This window comes from Lepidochelys kempii, chromosome 4 (genome assembly GCF_965140285.1).
Source record: "Lepidochelys kempii isolate rLepKem1 chromosome 4, rLepKem1.hap1, whole genome shotgun sequence".
Classification (NCBI taxonomy): domain Eukaryota; kingdom Metazoa; phylum Chordata; order Testudines; family Cheloniidae; genus Lepidochelys; species Lepidochelys kempii.
In genome coordinates, this window is record NC_136383.1 from 19,320,705 (window position 1) to 19,342,633 (window position 21,929).

The 21,929-nt window shown below is 41.6% G+C and overlaps 1 protein-coding gene and 1 long non-coding RNA gene across 2 annotated transcripts in view; one reads left to right on the forward strand and one right to left on the reverse strand.

Annotated features, from left to right (window-relative positions):
• Window positions 1-1,423: 1,423 nt before the first annotated feature.
• Window positions 1,424-21,929, reverse strand: part of LOC140910216 (uncharacterized) — a 46,702-nt gene continuing 26,196 nt past the window's right edge. The window contains exons 2-3 of the long non-coding RNA XR_012158462.1: window positions 4,582-4,616; window positions 1,424-1,983 (exon numbers count right to left, since the gene is read on the reverse strand). This is a non-coding gene — a long non-coding RNA (uncharacterized LOC140910216). The remainder of the gene's footprint in view (window positions 1,984-4,581; window positions 4,617-21,929) is intronic.
• Window positions 9,144-20,492, forward strand: IBSP (integrin binding sialoprotein). The gene is made up of 6 exons (XM_073340649.1): window positions 9,144-9,198; window positions 9,331-9,381; window positions 9,495-9,566; window positions 13,429-13,491; window positions 18,461-18,589; window positions 19,656-20,492. The coding sequence occupies exons 1-6, from the start codon at window positions 9,145-9,147 to the stop codon at window positions 20,232-20,234; spliced, it is 948 nt and encodes a 315-aa protein (XP_073196750.1). The 5' UTR covers window position 9,144; the 3' UTR covers window positions 20,235-20,492.

The following is a 21,929-nucleotide window of genomic DNA, read 5'->3' on the forward strand; positions in this document are numbered from 1 at the left end:
GCTTGAAAACTTGATCCAGGTACTTAGAAACTCAAAACCCAGAAGGCAAATTAAAAGGACCTAAAATTTATTATAAAAAAAACCAACCGTGATTTTTAAGCCGATCTCACGATCTTCTGGGGGCCCGATTTATGTTTTGTAAATGCTTGGGGTTGCAATACTGTAGTCCTATAATTACTGTAGCAAAATTCCTACTAAAAATAAATGGAAGATTAGCCTGTTTCTCAGGGAATTTGCAAATCAACTGATTAAAATGAAGTTGCCTCATTTAAAACCTTAAAGAGCTTTTCTCTTACTCTGTTAATTCAAACTTTGGCAGCTCCAATTTTTTCCTCATCGTCTACATTCCATTTAATTTTCTTCTTATTAACGCATCAAAGATTTCTTGCCTTTAGTGGAGCTGCTCTACAGTAGAATCTGTCAGTTTTTAAGGAATGAATTAACACTTTAATTACCAAATGGAAACTGACCCATCTTTTGCTCTACCAATTATGCAAAAGTACTTTAGTCACGGCTAGAAGTTCAGTTCTATAATGAAATCAGTCGTGTTGACCCTTTCTGAGGAAAGATTACCTAGAATATCACTGGGGTTTCTTCCCTCAGTTAATCCCTTTTTCCTTGAAATGGGTTTAGATATTAGATAAAGTTCAGTCCCTTACCCAGGAGAATATTGGAATATCCCAAATTTCATTTTGTAATGTGGCCCCTCCTGATTCTTTAATACCACCTAACCATTCCAATGTTCACTAATGATCAGATCATTTGAAGAAAATTTTCCCCTCAGCCTCACCAGATGCTCCTTTAACAATATCCAGGGGACCTGTAATGAGTGTACATACTTACGAGGTTTACAGACATTTACTTTAAAACCCATCCAATTTTGCTTGATGATTAAACTACAACAACGTGGCAATAGTCTGTGCTCGTACTGGCCAGGCCACCTCTGCTTAGTTTTCCACTATTTTGTCAAAAAATAGAAATAGGGAAAACAAATCACAATTTAACTAATATCCCTACAATTCACTAATATCAAATATTTACAAGCCTTCCAATCCTTGTCCGATAATTTGCTGGGGACTCCTGCTTTCATCGATTATAAAGGTTTTGTTTAAAATGTAGGCATACTTTGAATATCCTGCTTCCAGAAAATAAGGAGTTAAAATTAAAACTACTGAGATGTTTTCTTGATGTTCTAGGATTTCATAAGCTGTCCTTGGAAAGGAACTGAAAAGCTTAGTCTTTAGTCTGTGATCCAAAGTCCCTTTCACCTTCTTGCTTCAGACTGGTACAGAGCATGCTAATGAGACCTGGTTTATACAAGAATCCCTTAACTGTATACGTACAAAAATCTGGAAAAGCAGGTAAAATATTCCATAGACAGTCAAAGTAATGTAAGAGCTACAACAATAGTCACACTGGCACTTCAAGAGATAGTAAAAATATATAGGGAAAAGTTTAGCAAGACAATTACTCTTAAGGAATGATAGATTAACAGGGTAGTATAATTGCTTCTTTCAAAAGGCACCTACAAAGTCACACTCCCTACTCCCATAGGTTTTCCGTGGTACCTTAACTCACCTAACAGACTCAGTACAATAACACCAGCACCAGCAAACTCCTCGCAGGAATGTTCCTACTCAAAATAAACAAAACCAATTTAAAAACTAAACTTTAGCTTCCTAATGTCCAACCCAGGTGTTTACAACGTAGCCCAGGGGAAACAGCCGGTCTTTAGGAATTTTAAGTGACATAATCTAGGTTTTCCTGCCAGAAGGAGCTTTCCAGTTTGCCATGAATTCAAAACATTTGATTCTTTTCTTTGGCTCTTTTTCATTAGGTGGCAGTCACACTGGTGTTTGCTTTGCTGGTTTGGAGAGTATCCATCACAGTGTCATCACCGTGGCTTCTATACTAGTGCTCCCAATCTGTGCCTAGTCAGCCAGAGGTTCATATTCAGTGCTAGCCACCTTACAGCTATCACAGCTGAAATAAAAATAAACAAAAGTTACAGTCAGTAGCTAGTGCATTACGTTTTCAAAGTGTGTCAGGGCAAAAGTTGGAAACTTTGGTCCTGATCTAAACCCCCAGATCTGAGCACAGTTTGGGTTCAAGTTTGAGAGAGAGGCAGCTGTTCAAATTGATCCTTACTATAGATGAATTGGTTTACTCCTCTAAATGTGGCCAGCTCTGCCAAGTAGTTCCTCAAATGTCTAGCTCCCTTATCAATGTTCTGCGGGTGGGGTGGGGGAAGATGTCTGTGGCCATACGAGAAACGGCCTAGTTACCCAAATTGCTACACTTCACTGATGCTTATAAATGTTTTCAGCGGCAGATCATGCAACTCTTTCCTACTCATGGCCCCTGCTCTCAACTGGGCACCGAACACTGTCTGGAAGCAAATGTGAAGCACAAAGGAGACTGCATGATGGAATTGAACTTCTATGTCAGCAAGAGATGAGGGGCCTGTCTGCCCCAAATCAGCTTGGAACAAGGATTCATTCTTTGGCTAGACTGGGTCTTGGAGCACCTTTGGCCCAATCACGAGAGTGAGGAAAGGAAAGAAAGGGGAAAAAATGAGGGAGGCAGGGAATGGAAAAGAAGGATGGGGAAAGAGAGTGTGGGAAAGTAGAAAGGGGGAGAGAGAGAGCAACAGAAGAGAAGAAGCCTGACTCAAAGCCCTGCAATCAATGGCTTCCACTGACTTCAGTAAGCTTTGGATCAGGCCCAGATAAAGAAGGAAGTTGTAACTCTATTGCAGCATAAGCCCTGCGATAGCCCTACTCATGTTAGCAGATGCTGGGTTTGGTAACCTAGGACTTGAGCATCTACACTACCGACATACCCAGAGAGTCAGAGTTGAAGGCCAGAAGGGACCCACAGATCATCTAGTCTGATCTGCACATCACAGGCCACCATTAGCACCAGCACACTAAATGGAAAAACTGAAATTGAAATTAAACCAAAGTATTCCAGTTTACAGCAACTAGACCATTGTGTGCCATAGGCAGAGAACAGGAGTGACCCAGGTGCACCAGACCCCCACAATGGCACGGAAATGATTAAGTGACATATACCCAGTTAATTCTGCCACATGCTGCAGAGGAAGGCGAACAACCGCCAAGGTCAGTGCCAATGTGACCTGGGAAAAATTCCTTCCTGACCCTACATGTGGTGATCAGTTAGACCCTGAGCATGGGAGCAAGAACGAAGCAAGCAAGAACCAAGCACCTGAGAGAGAGAGGATACTTGACGCTACCTCAGAGCCCAGACTCTTCCCAGCTAATGTCCAGTGTCTAGTTGTGGCCCCCAGGATGCTTCAGAAAAAGGAGATTAAAAACACACCAAGAATACATTGTGTGGAGGGGAATCCCTTCCTGACCCCTGCAGGTGGCCAGCTGAAACCTGAAGCATGAGCTTAGGAACATAAGAAAAACCAGAAGTGAGCCTCCCCGCCAGCTGTTGAGCACCCTACATCACAAGCAACCCCATTATACAATTGCACATAATTTATCCAGAAAGGAGGAGTGAAAGGACATCTAACAGAGACAGGAGTGGGTTAACATGAGGGAAGAGAGAGGTGATTAGAAACAAATGTATACTACATGGACTTGGGATCTGATCCAGAATGACAAGTCCTATTAAACCTCAAATCTGAGAGCCTTGATTCTCAAATCGATAGGCATTGCAGGTGCTCAGCACCTCTCAGGATTTCACCCCAAGGGCGGTATGACTCCCAGCGAGGGTAGGCAGACAAAATTGCAGTGTGAACATTGCACTAGCCTGAGCTGCCACAGCCATGTGGCTATTTTTAAGACACTAGCTCAAACAGAGCTAGCACAAGTCTGTCTGCCCACTCTGGGCATCACTCCTCCCAGCCCCAGGGGGGACACACCATAAAAGAGAAAATGCCAACAGGAAAAATAAGTCAGAGAATAAAAGACCCAAAATAAATAAATATATTTTGCGGAGATAAAAAAAGAGAATGGATTTAGAAAGTAAAAACTTTGAAGATTCAAAGATGTATTAAAGAATCAGTTTGAAGAGAAACTGGTGTTGAAAAAGATTTAGAAAAAGGGAAGGGTAGAGAAAGAAAAAGAAAGAAAGAAAAAGAAGCCAGATCCTCAGCTGATATGAATTAGTGGAGTTCCATTGAAGACAATGGAGAGGTGCTAATTTACACCAGTCCTGGATTTAGCCCAAGGGGTGAAGGAAAACCACCAGCCCCCTTGCTTTACTCAACTCCCCCCCACAACCCACCAAGAAATATAGAGTTTAATTTTTAAAATTGGTATTTATGATTATTTAAATGAATGTGACTTTTGCCTGAATAAGGCCCTAAAGAGCAAACAAAAGCACATACACACCCACACTTTGTGCACATATAATAAACATTGCCATTGTATTAGATAACTGATATCAGACACACCCAGGGATGGGCCGGACAATTCATTCGATATCAGATGTCCATTTCAAATATTGCTAGTCTGCTTTGCCCAGGGTAATGGGCACATTTTAAGCCCCAACATCCACAAAAAGTATAAAATCAGCTCTGCCCTGGAGAATTAGGGATAACAAACATACCTGTAATTGCCTCTCCTTGTCAGCATCTTGACTTCCTGAGAGAAAAAGATCTGTCTTAATTATTCAGTTAGTAAAACCCCCTCCTTCAAGCAATGTCAGCTAGTCCTTCCTGCCACTTGATTCCAGTCTGAGTCCAGTCCATTGTTCAAGGATTTCCTCTCTCTTTGGTGGTGTGCAATACCCTCCTGACTGCAGATACCTGACCCCTCTAATTCCCCTAAAAGTCACCCAATTGGACTGCACTGCATCACTAATAAATAACTGAATGCTATCCTGTACATATAGTTACACTCTCATGCTTTGCCTCTTTGTCCTTCCTGGTATCAGTAATAACCACCAGGTTTGGCTCCTCACAGCCAATTGTAGAATCCAGCCCTCCATATTTTGCTACTAAAGTCTTAGCACTAAAACAGATGAATGTAACCCCTTTTCCAGATACCTCAACCCATACCGTGTGACCACCACATTGGGATATCAGCATCTGTTAGGGCAGTCATCTCTTAAGTGGTCCTCACTGTTTATTGTAAGGTTAGCCTTTGGTCAGAGACAAGCCAACACTCATGCCAACACACTGAAGTGCTTCATGAGTGTAAAATCCAGCCTGGACAGTGCTTTCATGGAAGACCACCAACGAACACTTAGCGGCTGTTGGAAGTGGTGCTAGTAATTCAGTAGGTGGTCATTTACCCTCTGAGTCAGTAATGAACCAGTACCCTATCATGGTGTTAATGGACACCGCTGCAGTAGGTGGCATCTTTCACATGAGCCATAAAACTAAGGTCCTGACCACTTGTGGTCATAGATCTGAAGACATTTCTTCAAGAGTAGGGTTGCTAACTCTGGTGTCCTGACCAAATTCTAACTTGAATAACTACATTCTGCCTATTTAGCTTCCCCCTGTACTTTCCGTTGCATAAGCTGTTCTTCACATTAGGTTCTAAACAGTTGTTTAGCTTTGCAGTACACCATCAAACAATTGCCACGTTTCACCTGAGAAGTAACTGCTTTTCAGCAGTGGGTCAAGTGATCTCTGTGTATAGTTTGTAAAGTGCTTTGGGATTCTTTGAGTTGATAAACAAATTTCTTAGTCTCTAAGGTGCCACAAGTACTCCTTTTTCTTTCTATGTACATTGTATGGTATCCAATGGTTGATAGTAACAGTTTTCTTCCTTTCTTTCTATAAAACAGTAAAATGGGCCAGGTTCTCCAAAGGTGTAAAGTAGCAGAACTATGGTGAGCATCTGGCTTCGTATAATATATATGCTGTGTTTAATTCATATTCATGAGCTATATCAGCACAAATGACACTATTTGTGACCGAATAGTCCTCTCACACTAGCCTTAAACCAGATTGATGCTGGTGTTAAGTGAGAAGAGAATCAGGACTGTTGTGTTTCCACTTCTTTTGTATATAACATTTTCCAAAAAAGAAAGAGAAAAAGCCCTTAAAACAGAATTCCCAATATTTGTTTTAATTTATATTCAGAACATTATTATACATCTCAGCATCCAAACCCTTCATCTTACACGAGACCTTTAATTAAATGAAACGATACAACCCTCTTGGCACTAGAACAGAGCTTTATGTTTATAAACTAAATCTGTGTCTAGAAAAATGTTGAAACTGGGGGGTTTTATGGTGAGAGTCCACTTGCTGACATCACACAGGCAAGGTGATGATTGGCTACTGGAGGGTGAAAAGAGAGTTTATATTCCAGTAGGATGACAGTGAGCAAGCAAAACTATTAAATCTGTGTCCACTGACTTCTTTTAACTAGGCTGTACACTTCAGGACTGCAAACTGGTAAGATTTCTTATGTTTAGTTTCTTTATATGTTGTATAAATTGAGACCAACTTTTTCCACCTGTTTTTCTAACCTGTTGATTCTCTATTTCTAACTGGATTGCAAAATTATGCTTTGTATACTTTGTAAAAAAAGGTATGAATTTACAGCATGATCGTTGTGATAAAGTTGAATGAAAAAGGTAACTAAGTCGTGCCATACCTAATTATAACTTGTCAACCACTCCAATATGAGACAGAAAATGTGAACAAAAAAATTTCATGAGTGAAATATAATCAAAATCCCTACTGAACAACCTAAGAAAACAATTTTTCCTGACTCTTTTCTAACCTGTGTTTAATACAGCATGGGGAAAATTTGCAGAATGGAAGAAACAGATTTTCCCATAGCTTAAAAAAGTTAATACAACTAATCTTGTTACAAACTGAAATATAGAAATGATCCCAAAAGCAGAGTTTTTAGGTGTTATATTACAGACAGGTGTAATTTGCAAGTTTCAGACCAGATCCTCAGTTGGTATAAATCAACATAACTCCACTGAAGTCTACAGAGCTACACTGATGTACTTCAGCTCAAACTCTGACTCCTTATGGCTCAGTGTCTTAATGAAATAAACAGTTGTGCAAGTTATGGATATTTTTGCTTTCAGGATCTGTGTTTATTACCTCTTCCACAGAGAAATCTGTAGTTCAGTGAAGAACCATGACAACCACATTAGAACCAAAATCAGACCACTGCAAGTTCTGAAATGTCACAAACTACAGTGCAGTTGCACCCACTTGCACATGTCTGAATTTCTTTAGTGTTTAGATCTCTCTGATTTACTTTTACTGGGGAGGCGGGTGGGTAGGAGTAGGAGTCTGGTAAGATTCCTAATCACCTTAGCACTAAAAGGTAATTTCCCACCAGGTCTCAGAGCCCACCCAGCTTTAGAGGACTTAGAGAGAAAATTGAATGAGAACTAGAGATGTGTTTCCTGGTCCTGTTCTATAGAACAAGGAAGAAGACACTTCTTCACTTCAAGACATAATTGGGTGGATCTGGCAGGGCTGAAGAGGTAGTAGACCTGCTAGCCACTTATCTCAAAGACAGTAAATAATGGAGTCAGCTGTTCCTCAGAAACCCTACAGCAGGCCACTGTTTCCCCCTGGAGACAACTAAAAGTTAAGAGAGTGATGTCCAGAGCCTGTCAAAGTCCTGAGGTCTCAAGCAAGTTTGAGGAAAGGTGCAATAGACCATTATTCAGATCAGATGATTCAGGGGTATAAATATCATACAAATATCAGGTGTTCTAAACATAAATATTATGTAAGCCCACATTGTGACCTATACTCTCATTGCTAATCAGCTGATTACCAGGGTTAGAGCAGTTGATTACTTGGAAGGGACACCTATGAGGAAAACCCATGTTTGGCAGCCCTGATCGTGGTGACATTAGCATTCTTACTATAGCAAAACCTCAGCTTGAAGTTAGGAAAATGGTGATACAGGAAGTGCCTTCAAACATAAAAATCTACTCGAGATCATTAAAGTTTCCTTTCAGAAGGATGGAGGAATTAACCCAAAGGAATTGGCCAAATTCCAGGGTGGGTAATTACATGCTACCAATCTAAATATTTCCTCCTGAAATTTCAACATTCTTGACTTCCTGCACTAACATGTTACTGTGTACTGTTGAATAATGTGTTGAATAATACAGAAAGTGACTCATTAATATTTTCATGAATTAATGTGACAAGCTTGTGCTGCATAATATCACCCTATGAATTATTCATGAGGATTCAGACAATGGCCAGTTTATTTGTGAAAATGAGTGCAATTCCCAGAGGTTTTGTGAATTCTTATATGAAGGATTATTTGGTCAAGAACTCAAACTAGATGTACATTATTCATTGTAATTGCTCACTATTCATCACTCACTAGTCTCCCGTTTTAAAAACCAAGTTGTCCAATCAGGGAGCAGAAACATTGCCATGTGACTTAGAAACCCAGCCATGCAATGCAAACGAAGGATTAGTTTGCAAAGAAAAACACCGACTAAACATTGTTCACAAACTATTTGGTGAGTACTTGCAAAGGACAACTACATTCACAGATCAGGATTTGTTAATGAATGATCCATCTACAGAGAAAGAAGGCTAAATTAATCAGATAATTTAACTGCAATGAAGTTGACATGCTCTAGGGGCATATTTACTCGGCAGTGGGAAACGTGCCTCCCAGCCTGGGTAGACAGATTTGTACTAGCTCTGCTCTAGCTAGCATGCTAAAAATAGCAGCATGGATATTGTAGCTTGGACAGCAGCTTGGGCTAGCGGCCTGAGTCTATGCCCTCCCAACTCAAGCTTGGATGGCTAGCCCATTCCATTGCCTGAGCACTAGATCCATGCTGCTCTTTTTGGCACACTAGTTCAAGCAGTATTAGTGCAAATCTGTCTACCTAGGCTGGGAGGCACGCCTCCAGCTGCAGTGTAGGCATACCCTCAGTGACATTCAACCCCAGAAATGGCAGTATTCCATTGATGGGAGAAGCGATTCCCCTATGTTTGTCTATCTCCATACATATATATTTGGGTGTGGTTGTGGGTGTGCGTGTGCACACACTTCTGTCTGTCTGTCTAAATGTCACTGGGCTAGTTCTGCATGAAAATACTGCATAAGTCAGTAGCCCAGGAGCTCCCTTGCTCTGCTGATGTTTCATAAATGTGAAGTAAATATACTGACATTACCCTTCTTGTTATTTCCAGAAAATACAACAATGAGGACTGCACTTATCTTTATCTGCCTTTTGGGAATAGCCTGTGCTTTCTCAGTAAGTGGCTTCAACAACTGACTAACTCTTCTAGATCATTTATGAGGCGCTAGAATACCACTTGCCAGTGACTTTGCCTTGCTGGTGTTTTTAAGTAGGAGAACCATTCATTAAAATAACCTTTTCCAACAGGCAAAAAGCTTCTATAGAAGAGCAAAATCAGATGACTCAGAAGAAAACGCGGTATGATATCAGCCTTGTTGGATTATTTTTGTGTATTAGAATTACACTCACTTGTTTCTTAAGCACCAATACCGGAAACCAAAATTGATTTAGTTTTTTTACTTTTTTGCTAGGTTTTCAAGAACAGACATCGATATTATTTTTACAGATATGCCTATGTGTATCCACCACACAGAAGAATTCAGGTAAATGCAGCTTTTTAAAAGGAGTTATAAACATTGCCTGTCACATTATGATCCACACACTTAACATAATTAGATACCTCTTGAACAAAAATAATTGCCAATTTTAGATAATTTAAAGTTATTTGGAACAATTCACATATATTTGAACTCAGCTCTGGCATAAGGAGGAATAATTCCATCAACATCACCTGAAAGTAGAGGAGTTAAACCCATTTGCACCAGGACTGAATTTGGCCTGGGGTGTTCCAAAGACAGTTAGGGATGTTAATTTATTCTTATTCAGATGGGTGAACCTAATCTGCTTCAAGATCCTGCAAATCTCTTAAATTCTCTTTTGGGTCCGTGAAATTTTCTCTATATAGTTTAAAATGGAGCAAAATGAACCATTCATATTGATTTATATATATAACTGGTTCAGTTTTTACAAACAAAAGCCTGTGGGTGAAATCCTTACCGCATGCAACTCAATCCTTACCTCATGCAAAAATCCCCTGGACTTCAACAGGGCCAAGATTTCACCCCAAATGTTTCTCTAGCCAAAACGAAACAATACCAGCTATGCTTTAGAGAAAGAAACCTCCAAAAGCTGAACTGGCACAAGTGCGGGTCCTATGGTGTGTGTGGGGGAGTTGGGGGTGCGCAGATTCTCAGCTAATTTAAATATTGTAGCTCAGTGGAGCTACAGAAATTCACAACGGATGATGATCTGGCCTTCTGGGTGGTGTACATGCACTGGGCCTGATTCTGATCCATCTGTAGTGGTGTAAATTAGGATTAACTCCACTGAAGTCAGCAAATTTATACTAGTGTAAGTCTGGGGTAAGTGAAAGGAGAATCAGGCTCATTATATCCATTTTTTCAGCCACCCTAACTTATGCCGAGGTCTGGCCTTTGGTGTTTTGCTGCCAGAGGAAAAAATATTTTTGGCACCACCCAAATGGCCGAGTTTAAAACAACCCCCCCCCACACACCTCCCCAAAAAAATCCCAAATGGCTGCGTCAACCATTCAAGCAACAGCAACAAAAAAAGAGATGAGCAATGTGGTGCCCCTGAAAATTGCCATCCAGAGCCCCCACCTTGGCTGCCCACCCGTAGGGCTGGCCCTGCTTATGTGCAGTTGACTGTGGGGCTGGCTGACATTCAGAAATAGTCAGATGTGGGAATGCCCCAGGCACACCTCTTTCTCCCTGGGATTATCCCCCAGTGTGACCCCCTGAACTGGGGGCTGCTGCAGGTAACAGAGGAGAGCCAGTGAATTCCCCAGGAATTCCCCACAGTATCTTTACAGCCTTTTATGCTGTCAGAGCCAGTGGAAAGGAGCTGGAGGGCAGTCATAAAAAGGGCCAGGTTTTGAAAAGGGCCTGGCACCCAGCTGCCCCCATTGTAACACTTATGACCAGATTTACAAAGAAGAGCTCAGCACCCCAATAAGTTGGGATCTTTTGAACATCTAGCCCACGAGGTTCATGTTCCAAAGACATTTGGTGTGACTCACAGGGGCACTGACACAAAACATGTCATTTAAAAGAGACTCACTGTTAAATAAGATAAAATAATTACACTCATTTTAAAGCAGTAAACAAAGGCCACTTAATTCCCAGACCTGTCCAGAACTGTGGCCAGTATAGCCGTATGGATTGCATCCTGCCTGACGGTACTGCCAAGAATATGACATCATTTACCTCAGTATGGCCTCTGGAAATGGCACAGACTGGCATGGCTCAGAGTTACAGGAAAGCAGGATGTGTAATTGCATAATTACAAATTATGCAAAGGAGACTCCACTGGAAGAAGTAATTTTGCTTACAACTGAAAAAAATAGGAGAAATGGCAGAATTTACTGTATGCTTTAAAAAAAAAAGACAGCAGTTTGGAATTATTTTTCATAGACTCAATATCTGTATCTTTTGACTGGCATGCAGTTAGATGCAGAGGCACAGTCAGAGATTTCCTCTGAAGCTAAAAACAGTCTTGTGTCTGGGAATGATGCCCCAGCAGCACAGTGGTTTGGAGTGTCCCTCGGGTACAAATATATTTTTGTGCGGGCCCATCTTTAGCTATCACTCACAATGTCAGAGAAGAATCCTGTGAACCCATCTCTCATCTAGTCCCTAATTACGCTGAACGCAAATGTCAACGTACAGAAGATACAAGCTCCAAGGCCAAAAAGGCTTGTGGGCTTCCTGGGTTTCCCTACACCTTTCCTCTCCCCACCTCCAGAAATAATAGTCATAATAAAGCCTGTATGGAAAGCTAATGATTTGGTTCCCAGATAATGTGAGTAGAAATGTTTACTGCCTTTATAGGAAGTATTAACATATCCAAACAAAAAATTACTTATACCTTCAGTGAAAAATTGAATGATGAGAACTACATCTATTTCAAAGCACATCCATTCTCTCCAGAAATCTATGTTTACATACCTATCTCATGGCGAGCTGCAAGTCTAAATTAAAAGGAGTACTTGTGGCACCTAAGAGACAGTGAGCTGTAGCTCACGAAAGCTTATGCTCAAATAAATTGGTTAGTCTCTGAGGTGCCACAAGTACTCCTTTTCTTTTTGCGAATACAGACTAACACGGCTGCTACTCTGAAGTCTAAATTAGTTAAGGCCAGATTCTGGTACCCTTTCTGCCTGCTTAGTAACAAATGGCATAAATCAATTTAATGGCCGAGCAGCACTTTGAAAGTGTTATGTGCTGGGTAAGTAACTGGATGAACCAGGGCGGAAAACCACAGCGTAGCACTGAATGGTGGCAGGGGAAAGGGAAGCTTCTGTCCCCCTATAGCTTATTGTCCGAGGCCGCTATTCTTTTCCATAAAGCTCTGTGGTTCCTGGGAAAGTCTGATGGTGGATAAGTTGTTGGAGAGGCAATATATTTGGCAGAAGATGTTCTGTAGACAGGGAAGCAGATTTACAGTGAAAAGGAGAGGGAAAGCGCACACATACCAGCAAGGGAGCTTTTCAGTCCAGAGAGTGGGATGGCTTAGTGGGCTACACCCCACAGCTGAAGTGTTTAGTCTCCCAGGAGGACAGATTCAATCCGCTCTAGGCCAGGTTGATCCTGCCCTCCATCCTCAATGTACATACTCTGAGTCCCACGAAGTTTTCAGACAAGACCATAAAAATCTGTCTACTGTGTCAGAGCAGCAGCCGTGTTAGTCTGTATTCGCAAAAAGAAAAGGAGGACTTGTGGCACCTTAGAGACTAACCAATTTATTTGAGCCTAAGCTTTCGTGAGCTGCATCCGATGAAGTGAGCTGTCGCTCATGAAAGCTCAGGCTCAAATAAATTGGTCAGTCTCTAAGGTGCCACAAGTCCTCCTTTTCTTTTTGTCTACTGTGTGTGGACTTTGAAGGACCTATGAGGCCATTTGAAAGGCTCAGGGTTTATCAGTGCACAGAATCATTGTGCAGCTCTGGTGTGCTGGCTGGTGGCTGTGCTCCCCCCAGAAGGTCAGTCTCGTTCAGTAAGGTGCATGTATATAATCGGTGCTGAAAGGCATAACATAATTGGGATGAAAGGCATTGTCCACACCAGCCATTTTTTGTACAACATACTCCCCTGAGAAGCTCGTGGAACACCAGTATAAGTGTGGTATACACACGTCTCAAGGGTTCATTGACATTACAAACCCTTCTCCGCCTGACTCTCCACCACTCTCTGCATCACAAGTTTCATGTGCGCCATCATAAGGTCACCAGAATCCTTTAACTGTCTGGCTAACCTTGTAGATCAATTATCCATGTAGAATCTTTTCTGTGCTTTATATGTAATTCTCAGAAACTCTCTCTCTCTCTCCCTCCCCCATTAACTGGAAGCACAGGAAAGGAAATACTCACAATTTTCCCTCTGTTTAGAGCAGTGACTCAGAAGAAGAGGGGGATGGTGACAGCTCGGAGGAGGAGGAAGAAGAAGAAGGGGTATGTAACTTGCGTGGCCATTGTCAAAACAAACCAAGTAGCACAAAAAAATCAAACAAAAAATGGGGATTTTTTAATAGTCTGAACTCTGTGAATGGTCATTGTCAGGATTGCTAACTACCCACAGGTTTCCATTCTGGACTGCTGCTATGTTTTTTAAGCCCTGAGTCATTTTTTTTTAAAATGGGGGAGTAGTCTTTGAGATACAGTCCAGCCTTTCTGTTTCCAACAGTTTAGAAATGGGCAGGGCTTGATAAAATTGCAGAAAAGACCAGCTTCAGGCCTAAGAAGATGAAGTGTTAATAATGTTCAGCACTTCAATAGTGCCCTTCATCTAAGAACCTCTTTAAAAACAACATTGTGAGACAGGTAAGTATTGTTACTAGCTTTTTTACAAATGGGTAAACTGAGGCACTAACAGTGGAAAGCCCTGCTTAACGATTAGACCATAGAACTAGGTTTACTACATTTAGATCAGGATAATAGCAAAGCAAATTGACTGTGGAGAATTATGGAACTAAACTCTTCTTTCCTTAGAGAGTCTGTGGGCCAGATCCTCAGCTGATATAAATCTGAAAAGCTCCATTGACAGTAATGTAACTTTCCTGATTCACACTAACTGAGGATCTGGCCCTATGTCCAGTTCTTTCAGCTGTATGTGTTTGTGTGGGACGTTATGTAGAGCAGCATGCAATCTTCTGCACTGTTCCTGAGTTTGGTGATTCACCAGTCCTTATTTTACCGACATAGAAGTTGTTCTCCCTGTTGGCACACCACAGAATTCTGCAACATAATCCTTAGGGAAATAAAGTGACCCAGAAACAAGAGTGGCCCCAGTGTTAACTCATAAAACAAGCCCATCAACACAGAAAAGGGAACACTGACTACAGAGAGTACTTCCATCACATAACCATGGGGTGTATTTGCAGTACTGGGAGTTAAACATCCTCTCTCATTACTATTTACCTTCTAAATTGTGTTGTCTCCTTCAAAACTGATATAATCTCTTGTGTAAATATGTATTTTGGTGTAATACTATTTTTGGAAATGTATAGTTTGACCTGGACAAGCAGTAATAGCTTCTTTGCTGCCATTATGGTCTCTTGAGTCAATGTGTGCTTAGACACTACTGTATTTATAACACCGAATTTTTGGCTTGAATGACTGTTATGGGTTACAAAGGTGCCATTATATATATATTGTGCTTACCTGGCTTTCCACACACTTATACATCAACCATTGGTGTTAATTATACAGGTATTCAGGGAAAGGAATATATCACACTCCTAAATCTACATACTGAAAATAATCGTGCAATTTTATTTGCAAATACTTAGGGTTAAATCCTGAGGCATGCTACATGGATGCAGAATGCCCAACGGCAGTTGAAAAATCAATATGTCAGGTTCACGGGAGGCAATAATTATCTGAGAGCCTGGTGCATAGAGATTCTGCAACCTATGTGCTGTGGAGATCTCTGCAACTCAGTACAGGGGCAATGGGGGAAGCATAAGCAAGACAGGGCACCAGTGTTTCCATACAAAGCATAAATCTACAGGATTGAAACACCACAAGCAGGAGAACAAACAGTGGACCTTACCCCCCCGACTCACCTCCTTGGCATGTATTAGCAGCTGTGGCCCAGCTAACCAGATATCCTGAGTAGTTGAGTTTGAGTCCACTCCTCAGTCCTGTGGGGCTTTCATGTGGAGCAAGGTGTACCTTCTTTTCTCCGTTTCCATGAATTTGGCCTTTCATGCATAATCAGGAAACCAGGATTTTAAACAGAGTAACTCATTTGAAATTTATTTCCCAATTGGTACCTTTGTTGGCAGAGAAGATGAAACTCGATCTGATGGCGAATAAATTGCCATATCAGTTTGAGAGAAAAGAGGAAAATATATTTCAAAATACCCCCTGCAAAGAACATGCCCCTTGTGGTGGAGCGCAAATAGCTTAAACATTTATAGACCAGCACAGCTAAGATTTTCCAAAGTGAGGAGTTAGTTTTTTTGGGTGCCCAACATGAGTGATTTTAAAGGGACCTGATTTTCAGAACATGCTGAGCACCTACCCCTTGAAAGTCTCTCAATTTGAGTACCCACAAACTGAAACATCCAGGACCATTAGTGTGTATGGAAAATGTACACCTACATTTAAAGATGGGTCTTATCTGGAAAGGGCTTCAACATGGTCTCTGTTCTGGTGGGCACAGTATTAATTATGTGTTCATTGCAGTTGCCATCAGGTAGGTGAGCATTTAATCTCTAACTTTGAGTTTACAGTTATTCACAAGGATAAAAATGGTATCCAAAAAAAACAGAGGCCACATTTTAAAAGGCAGGGCATTACCATGTATATTGTGTCTGTATTCATCTGTAGGCAGAATACTGTCATCTAAAAATAATCCCTCTATTATCTACCTGCCAAGACTAGAGTCAGGTTTCTGCCTTTCCTTTGGGAAGTGTTGATGACATGCAGACAACCTGGAGCAGAGCCAGAATCTGCATCCTGAAACTGTTTAGGTGTTGGTGATATAAACAACTCTGGCAGGAAAAACCCAGACCCCTGAAAGCATAAAACCAGGTCCTGGCTGGATTAAAAAAAAACAACAACAAAAAAAAAACCCTTTAACTTCTCCTTTAAAGTGCATCTACTTGTAACTCTTAAATCTCCATATGAATTTCGTTTACATGACTTGAGGTTTCAGATAGTAAATTTGTGAAGTGAACCAAAGTGGCTTGAAGAAACATTGACTTTATTCTCTATTGTTTTTGTTTTTTTAAAAAGCCGTTTCCAGGCTATGACAATTCTGTGGCAGGCTTTAGCCTTAAAGGCAGTGGAAAGAAAGATAATTTATAATGAAGAGGCAGAACCTCAGCAATGGCTATATAAACAGCATAACTATGATAATTATTTTATTGGGCACATGACAAGTTCTGATACCTATCCGCACAGACAACCACACCATGCAATTTGGTGGCTCTTTCAAGAGAGTAGAAAATAACTTACGTTTTAACTGGCACTAAATTAACCCAAGATTTTAGGTTTACCTTCCTTGATTCCTCTTTAGATACTGAGCAGCGAGTGTTGAAGGTGATCACATTAGATTGTTCCTCTCTTTAGTATCTTACTACTGGTCATGTAAACAAGGCAGTCCTCAGAAGACGGGGAAAGTCTATGGAATTTTTACAAATTCTAACACTAGCAATTGGCTGTGTGCAAAAATAAGAAAGAAAAATTGAGCCAGGCTTGACAGAGGAACAAGAGGAATTACTAAAAGAACCAGCACAAGCACCATGTACAGGTATCTATCTACAATTTGAGAAATAGGTTTCTCTCTTCCCCAGTCTCAGCCTTGAGAACAGGTGAAGCTAGCCATCAGTAGCCTCAGAAGTCAAATGTCCCTCCCATTCAATTGAGATAGAAAACAAACCTTAAAAGTCAGTCTGGCAGAAGTGAGCCTCCTACATCATTTTTATTTGTTGATTACAATTTTTCACTCTTCCCTCTCTGCTGCTTTGTCATTGTGTCTCTATATTTTTTCCAGTCTCCCCAACAATCTGATCCACTTTGCACTCTATTTCTTCAGTGGTGTTTTTTCATCTGCTCCCTTTTCCAGAGGTACTCCAAAGCAGAAAGCAAACCCATTGATGTCTGAGTTCAAATCAAAACTTTCAAACCCACTATGTCTGGGTGCATTTGAAGCAAAAAGAGTTCACCCATCCCTACTTCAAAGCTTAATTTGGTTCTTTCAAATGATATACTTTGTTAAACAAGAGACCAAAACAAAACCATTCAGCTTCAGTCCCTGATGTGTAATTACAAAGGAAGGATGGGACCCGTTTTGGTTTTAATTGAAGTCTCAAAGCAAAAATTCCTGGGAAAATACAAAACCCAAAGTAGTCCCAGTTTTCTGAAGAGTTCTTTGAGATGTTGTGTGATTGTGAATGGGACCTTAGCGGTCAGTTCGAGGATAGCTATATTAAGATATGGTCTGCACTGTGAAAAAAGTTGGACAAACCTCAGCTCTAGAAACACAAAACCAAAAGTGGTCCCAGTTGTCCAATGTTAAAGTAGCATATTTAAATACACACAAACCCAGAGTCTTACTTGAACTGCTCATTATGTAATTACAATTACTACATGCACTATAGCGGTAACTGCTTGTACATTAGGGTTGCAAATGCATGTGCTTTTTTGCTCGAGCAACTACCTGCATATATGCAGATTTAACAGTTTAGCCATAGAGCTTACGTTTTACCATAGAGGCAGTGGGGCTGGATCAATTTTTATAATGGGGGTGCTGAGAGCCATTTAACCAAACTGTAAACCCTGTATAGAATGGAAACCACTTCAAGCCAGGGGGCATGTCAGCACCCCCAGCACCCCTAGTTCCAGCACCTATGCATAGAGATACAAAATTTTACATGCAACTGTGACTACTAAATGGCCAGTTGTGTATTATATGTGCATAATACTAACGTATATAAATAATCATGGTAGCTGAACACACCAACTCAGGCTTCTAGAAAAAATGTGCCCTGTAAGGTGAAATTATCAACGCATCCTCTACCTCATTACTAAGTGTGTGCTTGTAATTTTGTTCACACAATCATTTCGTCTTGCAGATAATGGGATTTTCATGCAGCCTGTTTGTTTAGATTTGCAGATGACTGTGCACACTCAATTTTGAGGCTGCTTTTGAAAACAGAGGTCTAAAATTATTTGTTCTTGAACTCCACAGCCAAGACACAAATTCAGGATTCTTTGTTTTCCCTGCAAGGATTGGCATCGCAAGCTCCTAAGAAAGAGTGCTTTCCTTCAGTATTTAAAGCAGACACAGCAAGGACAGAAGGGAAAGACAATTCCCTCTATTGAAATGTTTACTGCTCACATGATGAGATTATTTTTACATCTCTGTCGAAACTAAAACAGCCTCTGTGACCAGTGCCATGTAATATCTCAGCAGGAGCAGTCAAATGAAGGAAACAATGGAGAGAATGAAGGTGAAGAAACTACGACTGAGGCTCCCACTGGAAAGAAGGCTGTAGGCAAGAAAGGCCTTGGTAACGGAATAACCAAAATCCCTAAGAAGGTAATATTTGCAGCCCTCCAGTAAGTTTATAAATACAATGAAGCCAGTACAAAAGGCTGCCACCCACCCCACCTCCTGGCCCAATAGACTGGCCCAAGGAATCCCAAAATACATTGAGATTGATTCTCTGCTCACCCATTTTACACCGGTGTAACTCAATGGACTCCTGATTTACTCTGGAGAACAGGCCCAGTAAGTACAGTTCAGCTCCTTTATTAGATGGTTCCCATTGTTAGACCTCAATTTGTGTCATAACCATTAGTAGTAGTATTTATGTTTCCAAGAGTTCCTACAGGTCTAGACCAGGTAAGGGCCCTCACTATGGTAGGCACCATACAAAACACATATATAGTGACAGCTTACAATTTGAAGGCAGGCTTTACAGTGCCTTAATGTCTTTCTGTTCCCACAAACCAGGGGGAAATACCAGTGCTATAAAATACAGTATGTATTCAATGCTTCTTAGTCTGGAGCACATTCCGCTTTTTGGCATGGGCTTAGGAGCCAGGGGATGATATTTCTCGCTGTATCTGCTGGGAGGTAAACATGCTGAAAGGAGCCTCTGTCTGCAGCCATGTATTACCAGCTCCTCAGCTTGTGTAAGTCAGCGGAGTCAACATGTGCCTTTCAGACGGGCACAGCGCTTTTTGCACGTTCCCAATTGCACGGGGAGTAATTTATTGCACCATTTTGAAAGCTCTGTCATATTGCTGCCCAGTGGGCCAGCCACTGTGGCTGGGTGTGGGTAGAGAGCCATCCCGCTGCTTACTTCCCTGCCATTTCCCCCTAGAGTGTGGGAAGCTTTTGGAATGCAGTCCCTGCCCCACCCCCGCCCCCAAGGGACTGAGTTGCAACTAACCATCCCTTACATGGGCCATGCAAGAAGCCGGGAGGGAATCTTTCCTTCCTCCTACCCATCTGTGGTCCATTAGGGCAAGACACACCTCGCCTGAAGTTCTCAGAGCTCAGGATCTGGCCCCATGTTAAAAGTTTTTGAATGACTGCGTCTTTCTCTTGTCTATTTATCCCTTTGTAAATCCGAACCCTTTTGCCATATGTGGCACAGGAGCAAGACTGCCAAGGTCCTGAGAATGCTGAAACGGGTGAAAGCGCTAAGAAGGGGGGGGGATGCAAAGCTCCCGGAAAAGGCGGGAAGAGCGAAGGCTCTGAAGGCGAAGAGGACAGCGATGAAAATGAGGAGGAGGAAAATGAAGAAGAGGAGGAAGAAACTGAAAAAGTGGATGAGAACGGGACCGGCGGCAATGGCACGAGCACCAATGGTACGGATACAGAGAATGGGAATGGTGGCAATGGAGAGGCTGAAGAGGAGGAGGAGGAAGAGAATGAAACTGAAGCCACAACCATCGTCATCACCACCCCGACAGATCCGGGGCGAGGTGACACCACGCCAACTGAGGATGAGGTTTATGACACCACCACCCCTGGGGATCTGTGGGGTTATGAAAACGGAGAAACCACCACCCCGGGCTATGAAAATGGCTACGAAAGCCAAACAGATTATAACGACGGCCGGGAGAATGGGTATCCCCGAGGGGACAGCTACAGAACATACGAGGATGAATATGGCTACTACAAGGGGCATGGGTATGATGTATATGGCCATGATTACTATTACAATCAATGAACAGCAAGACTGTGATTGATATTGTTAATGCTCATACTCTGCATGGCAATTGTTTTCAATGTTCTCAGGAAGGTGCAGCAAAATGTAACTTGATGCCGGTAAAAAAGGGGAAGGGGGGGATCCACCTTTAATGAGTGGCATTACTGCTAACTACTAAAATGTGCTCTTTGTTAAAGACATGCTTTTGGACATTATATATGCTCCTGGGGTTTGTAGATTTTTAATCCTGGTACTGAGGAATATTGTATGTCAGGTGGAATTACCCAGTGAGTTTTGTTGTATCCTATATATTTGCAGTGTGTCTATCCATTGTTTATATTAAAGTCAAAATGAATTTTAAAGCAACCAAAATGACCAACATGTTGTAATGAAGAAGAAACAACTTTTTAATTATCTGCCCAATATACCATGTCACTTGCTAGTTTTCCACGAATGGGAGCAAATGCTCAGCTGGTGTAAATCTGCATAACTGCACTGGAGGCAAAGGAGCTACACAGGTTTTTACCAGCTGAGGATCTGTCTCGCTGTGTTTTGAGACTGACTTATTCCTATCTGACCCCATGCCAAAATGCCCACAAGACACCCTGGCAAGAGGAAATGATTGATTAAAAATAGAAAAACTTCTCTAGTCTAACCTCAGAATAAATGAAGGGCCCTCTTTTAGGGAATACTTTATCAACAGATTCACAGTTTTCCTGCTGGCATTATAATAAGATATGGCACTGACCTGGTGCAACTGAGATGAACCTTTAAAATTTGGAGTCAGTGAAAATCTTACATTATCTTTCGTTGCTACTTTAAATGACCATGCATCAAGGCCATATCATATCAATAAGCAACCAGTGGGCTAAATTCTTCTTTATGTTATGCTGATGCAAATCCAGAATAACCCTCTTGTCTTTAATAGTTACTCCAGATTTACATACCGGTGTAGTAAAGAAAAGAGTTTGACTGTAAAATCATAACTGCATCCTGACAGTCTCTGTGTGATAAGGATGGTACTGTGGTTAAGGCAAAGAAAGGACTTTTGGCTAAGGCACATAGGACCTTCTTACGAGGTTCAGGGTGCAACCAGACCAGTAAAGGTTTGTGTCACCACTTGCCCCTGCAACATGGGCGCTTTACAACACTTTGCTGGCGCAGCTGCCAGCCAGGGACCCTCACAACCAACCTACAAGCCTGAAGTGCCTTTGTGCTGGACAGTCCTGGTTCAACAGCTCTGACCCTAGCAGCCTGTCTACAGCCCCACTCTGTACCCCATCCTGTTAGCCTGATAGTTTTGTTTGCCAATATGTGAAAATGGACTTTCATTGTCTTTCTCCGAACACGAGGCTGGTCAGAGAATCGAATACACAGTCCTTTGTCTAGGGCAAACCTGTTTACCAACACCTCCTGACATGCCTGCTTTAAACACACTTAAGTCATAATTCCAGCATATATCCATCCATACACATGGTACATACCCCACACCAGAACGTTAGTGATCAGTGACAGGTTTCAGAGTGGTAGCCGTGTTAGTCTGTATCAGCAAAAACAACGAGGAGTCCTTGTGGCACCGTAGAGACTAACAAATTTATCTGGGCATAAATCAGTGAGTTATTAGTTTTCAGATGATACCTTTCAAGGCATATTTTGTACAAAGATTACCACAATAGTGAATAGGCTGTGAATACAGGAGTGTCCAGGGTCACTCCC

Bases quoted from the DNA above. Each gene is read 5' to 3' on its own strand.
- IBSP (XM_073340649.1), top strand. From the start codon at position 9,145: ATGAGGACTGCACTTATCTTTATCTGCCTTTTGGGAATAGCCTGTGCT. The intron at 9,199-9,330 runs GTAAGTGGCTTC...CTTTTCCAACAG, and splicing joins GAATAGCCTGTGCTTTCTCA to GCAAAAAGCTTCTATAGAAG. The intron at 9,567-13,428 runs GTAAATGCAGCT...CCCTCTGTTTAG, and splicing joins CACCACACAGAAGAATTCAG to AGCAGTGACTCAGAAGAAGA.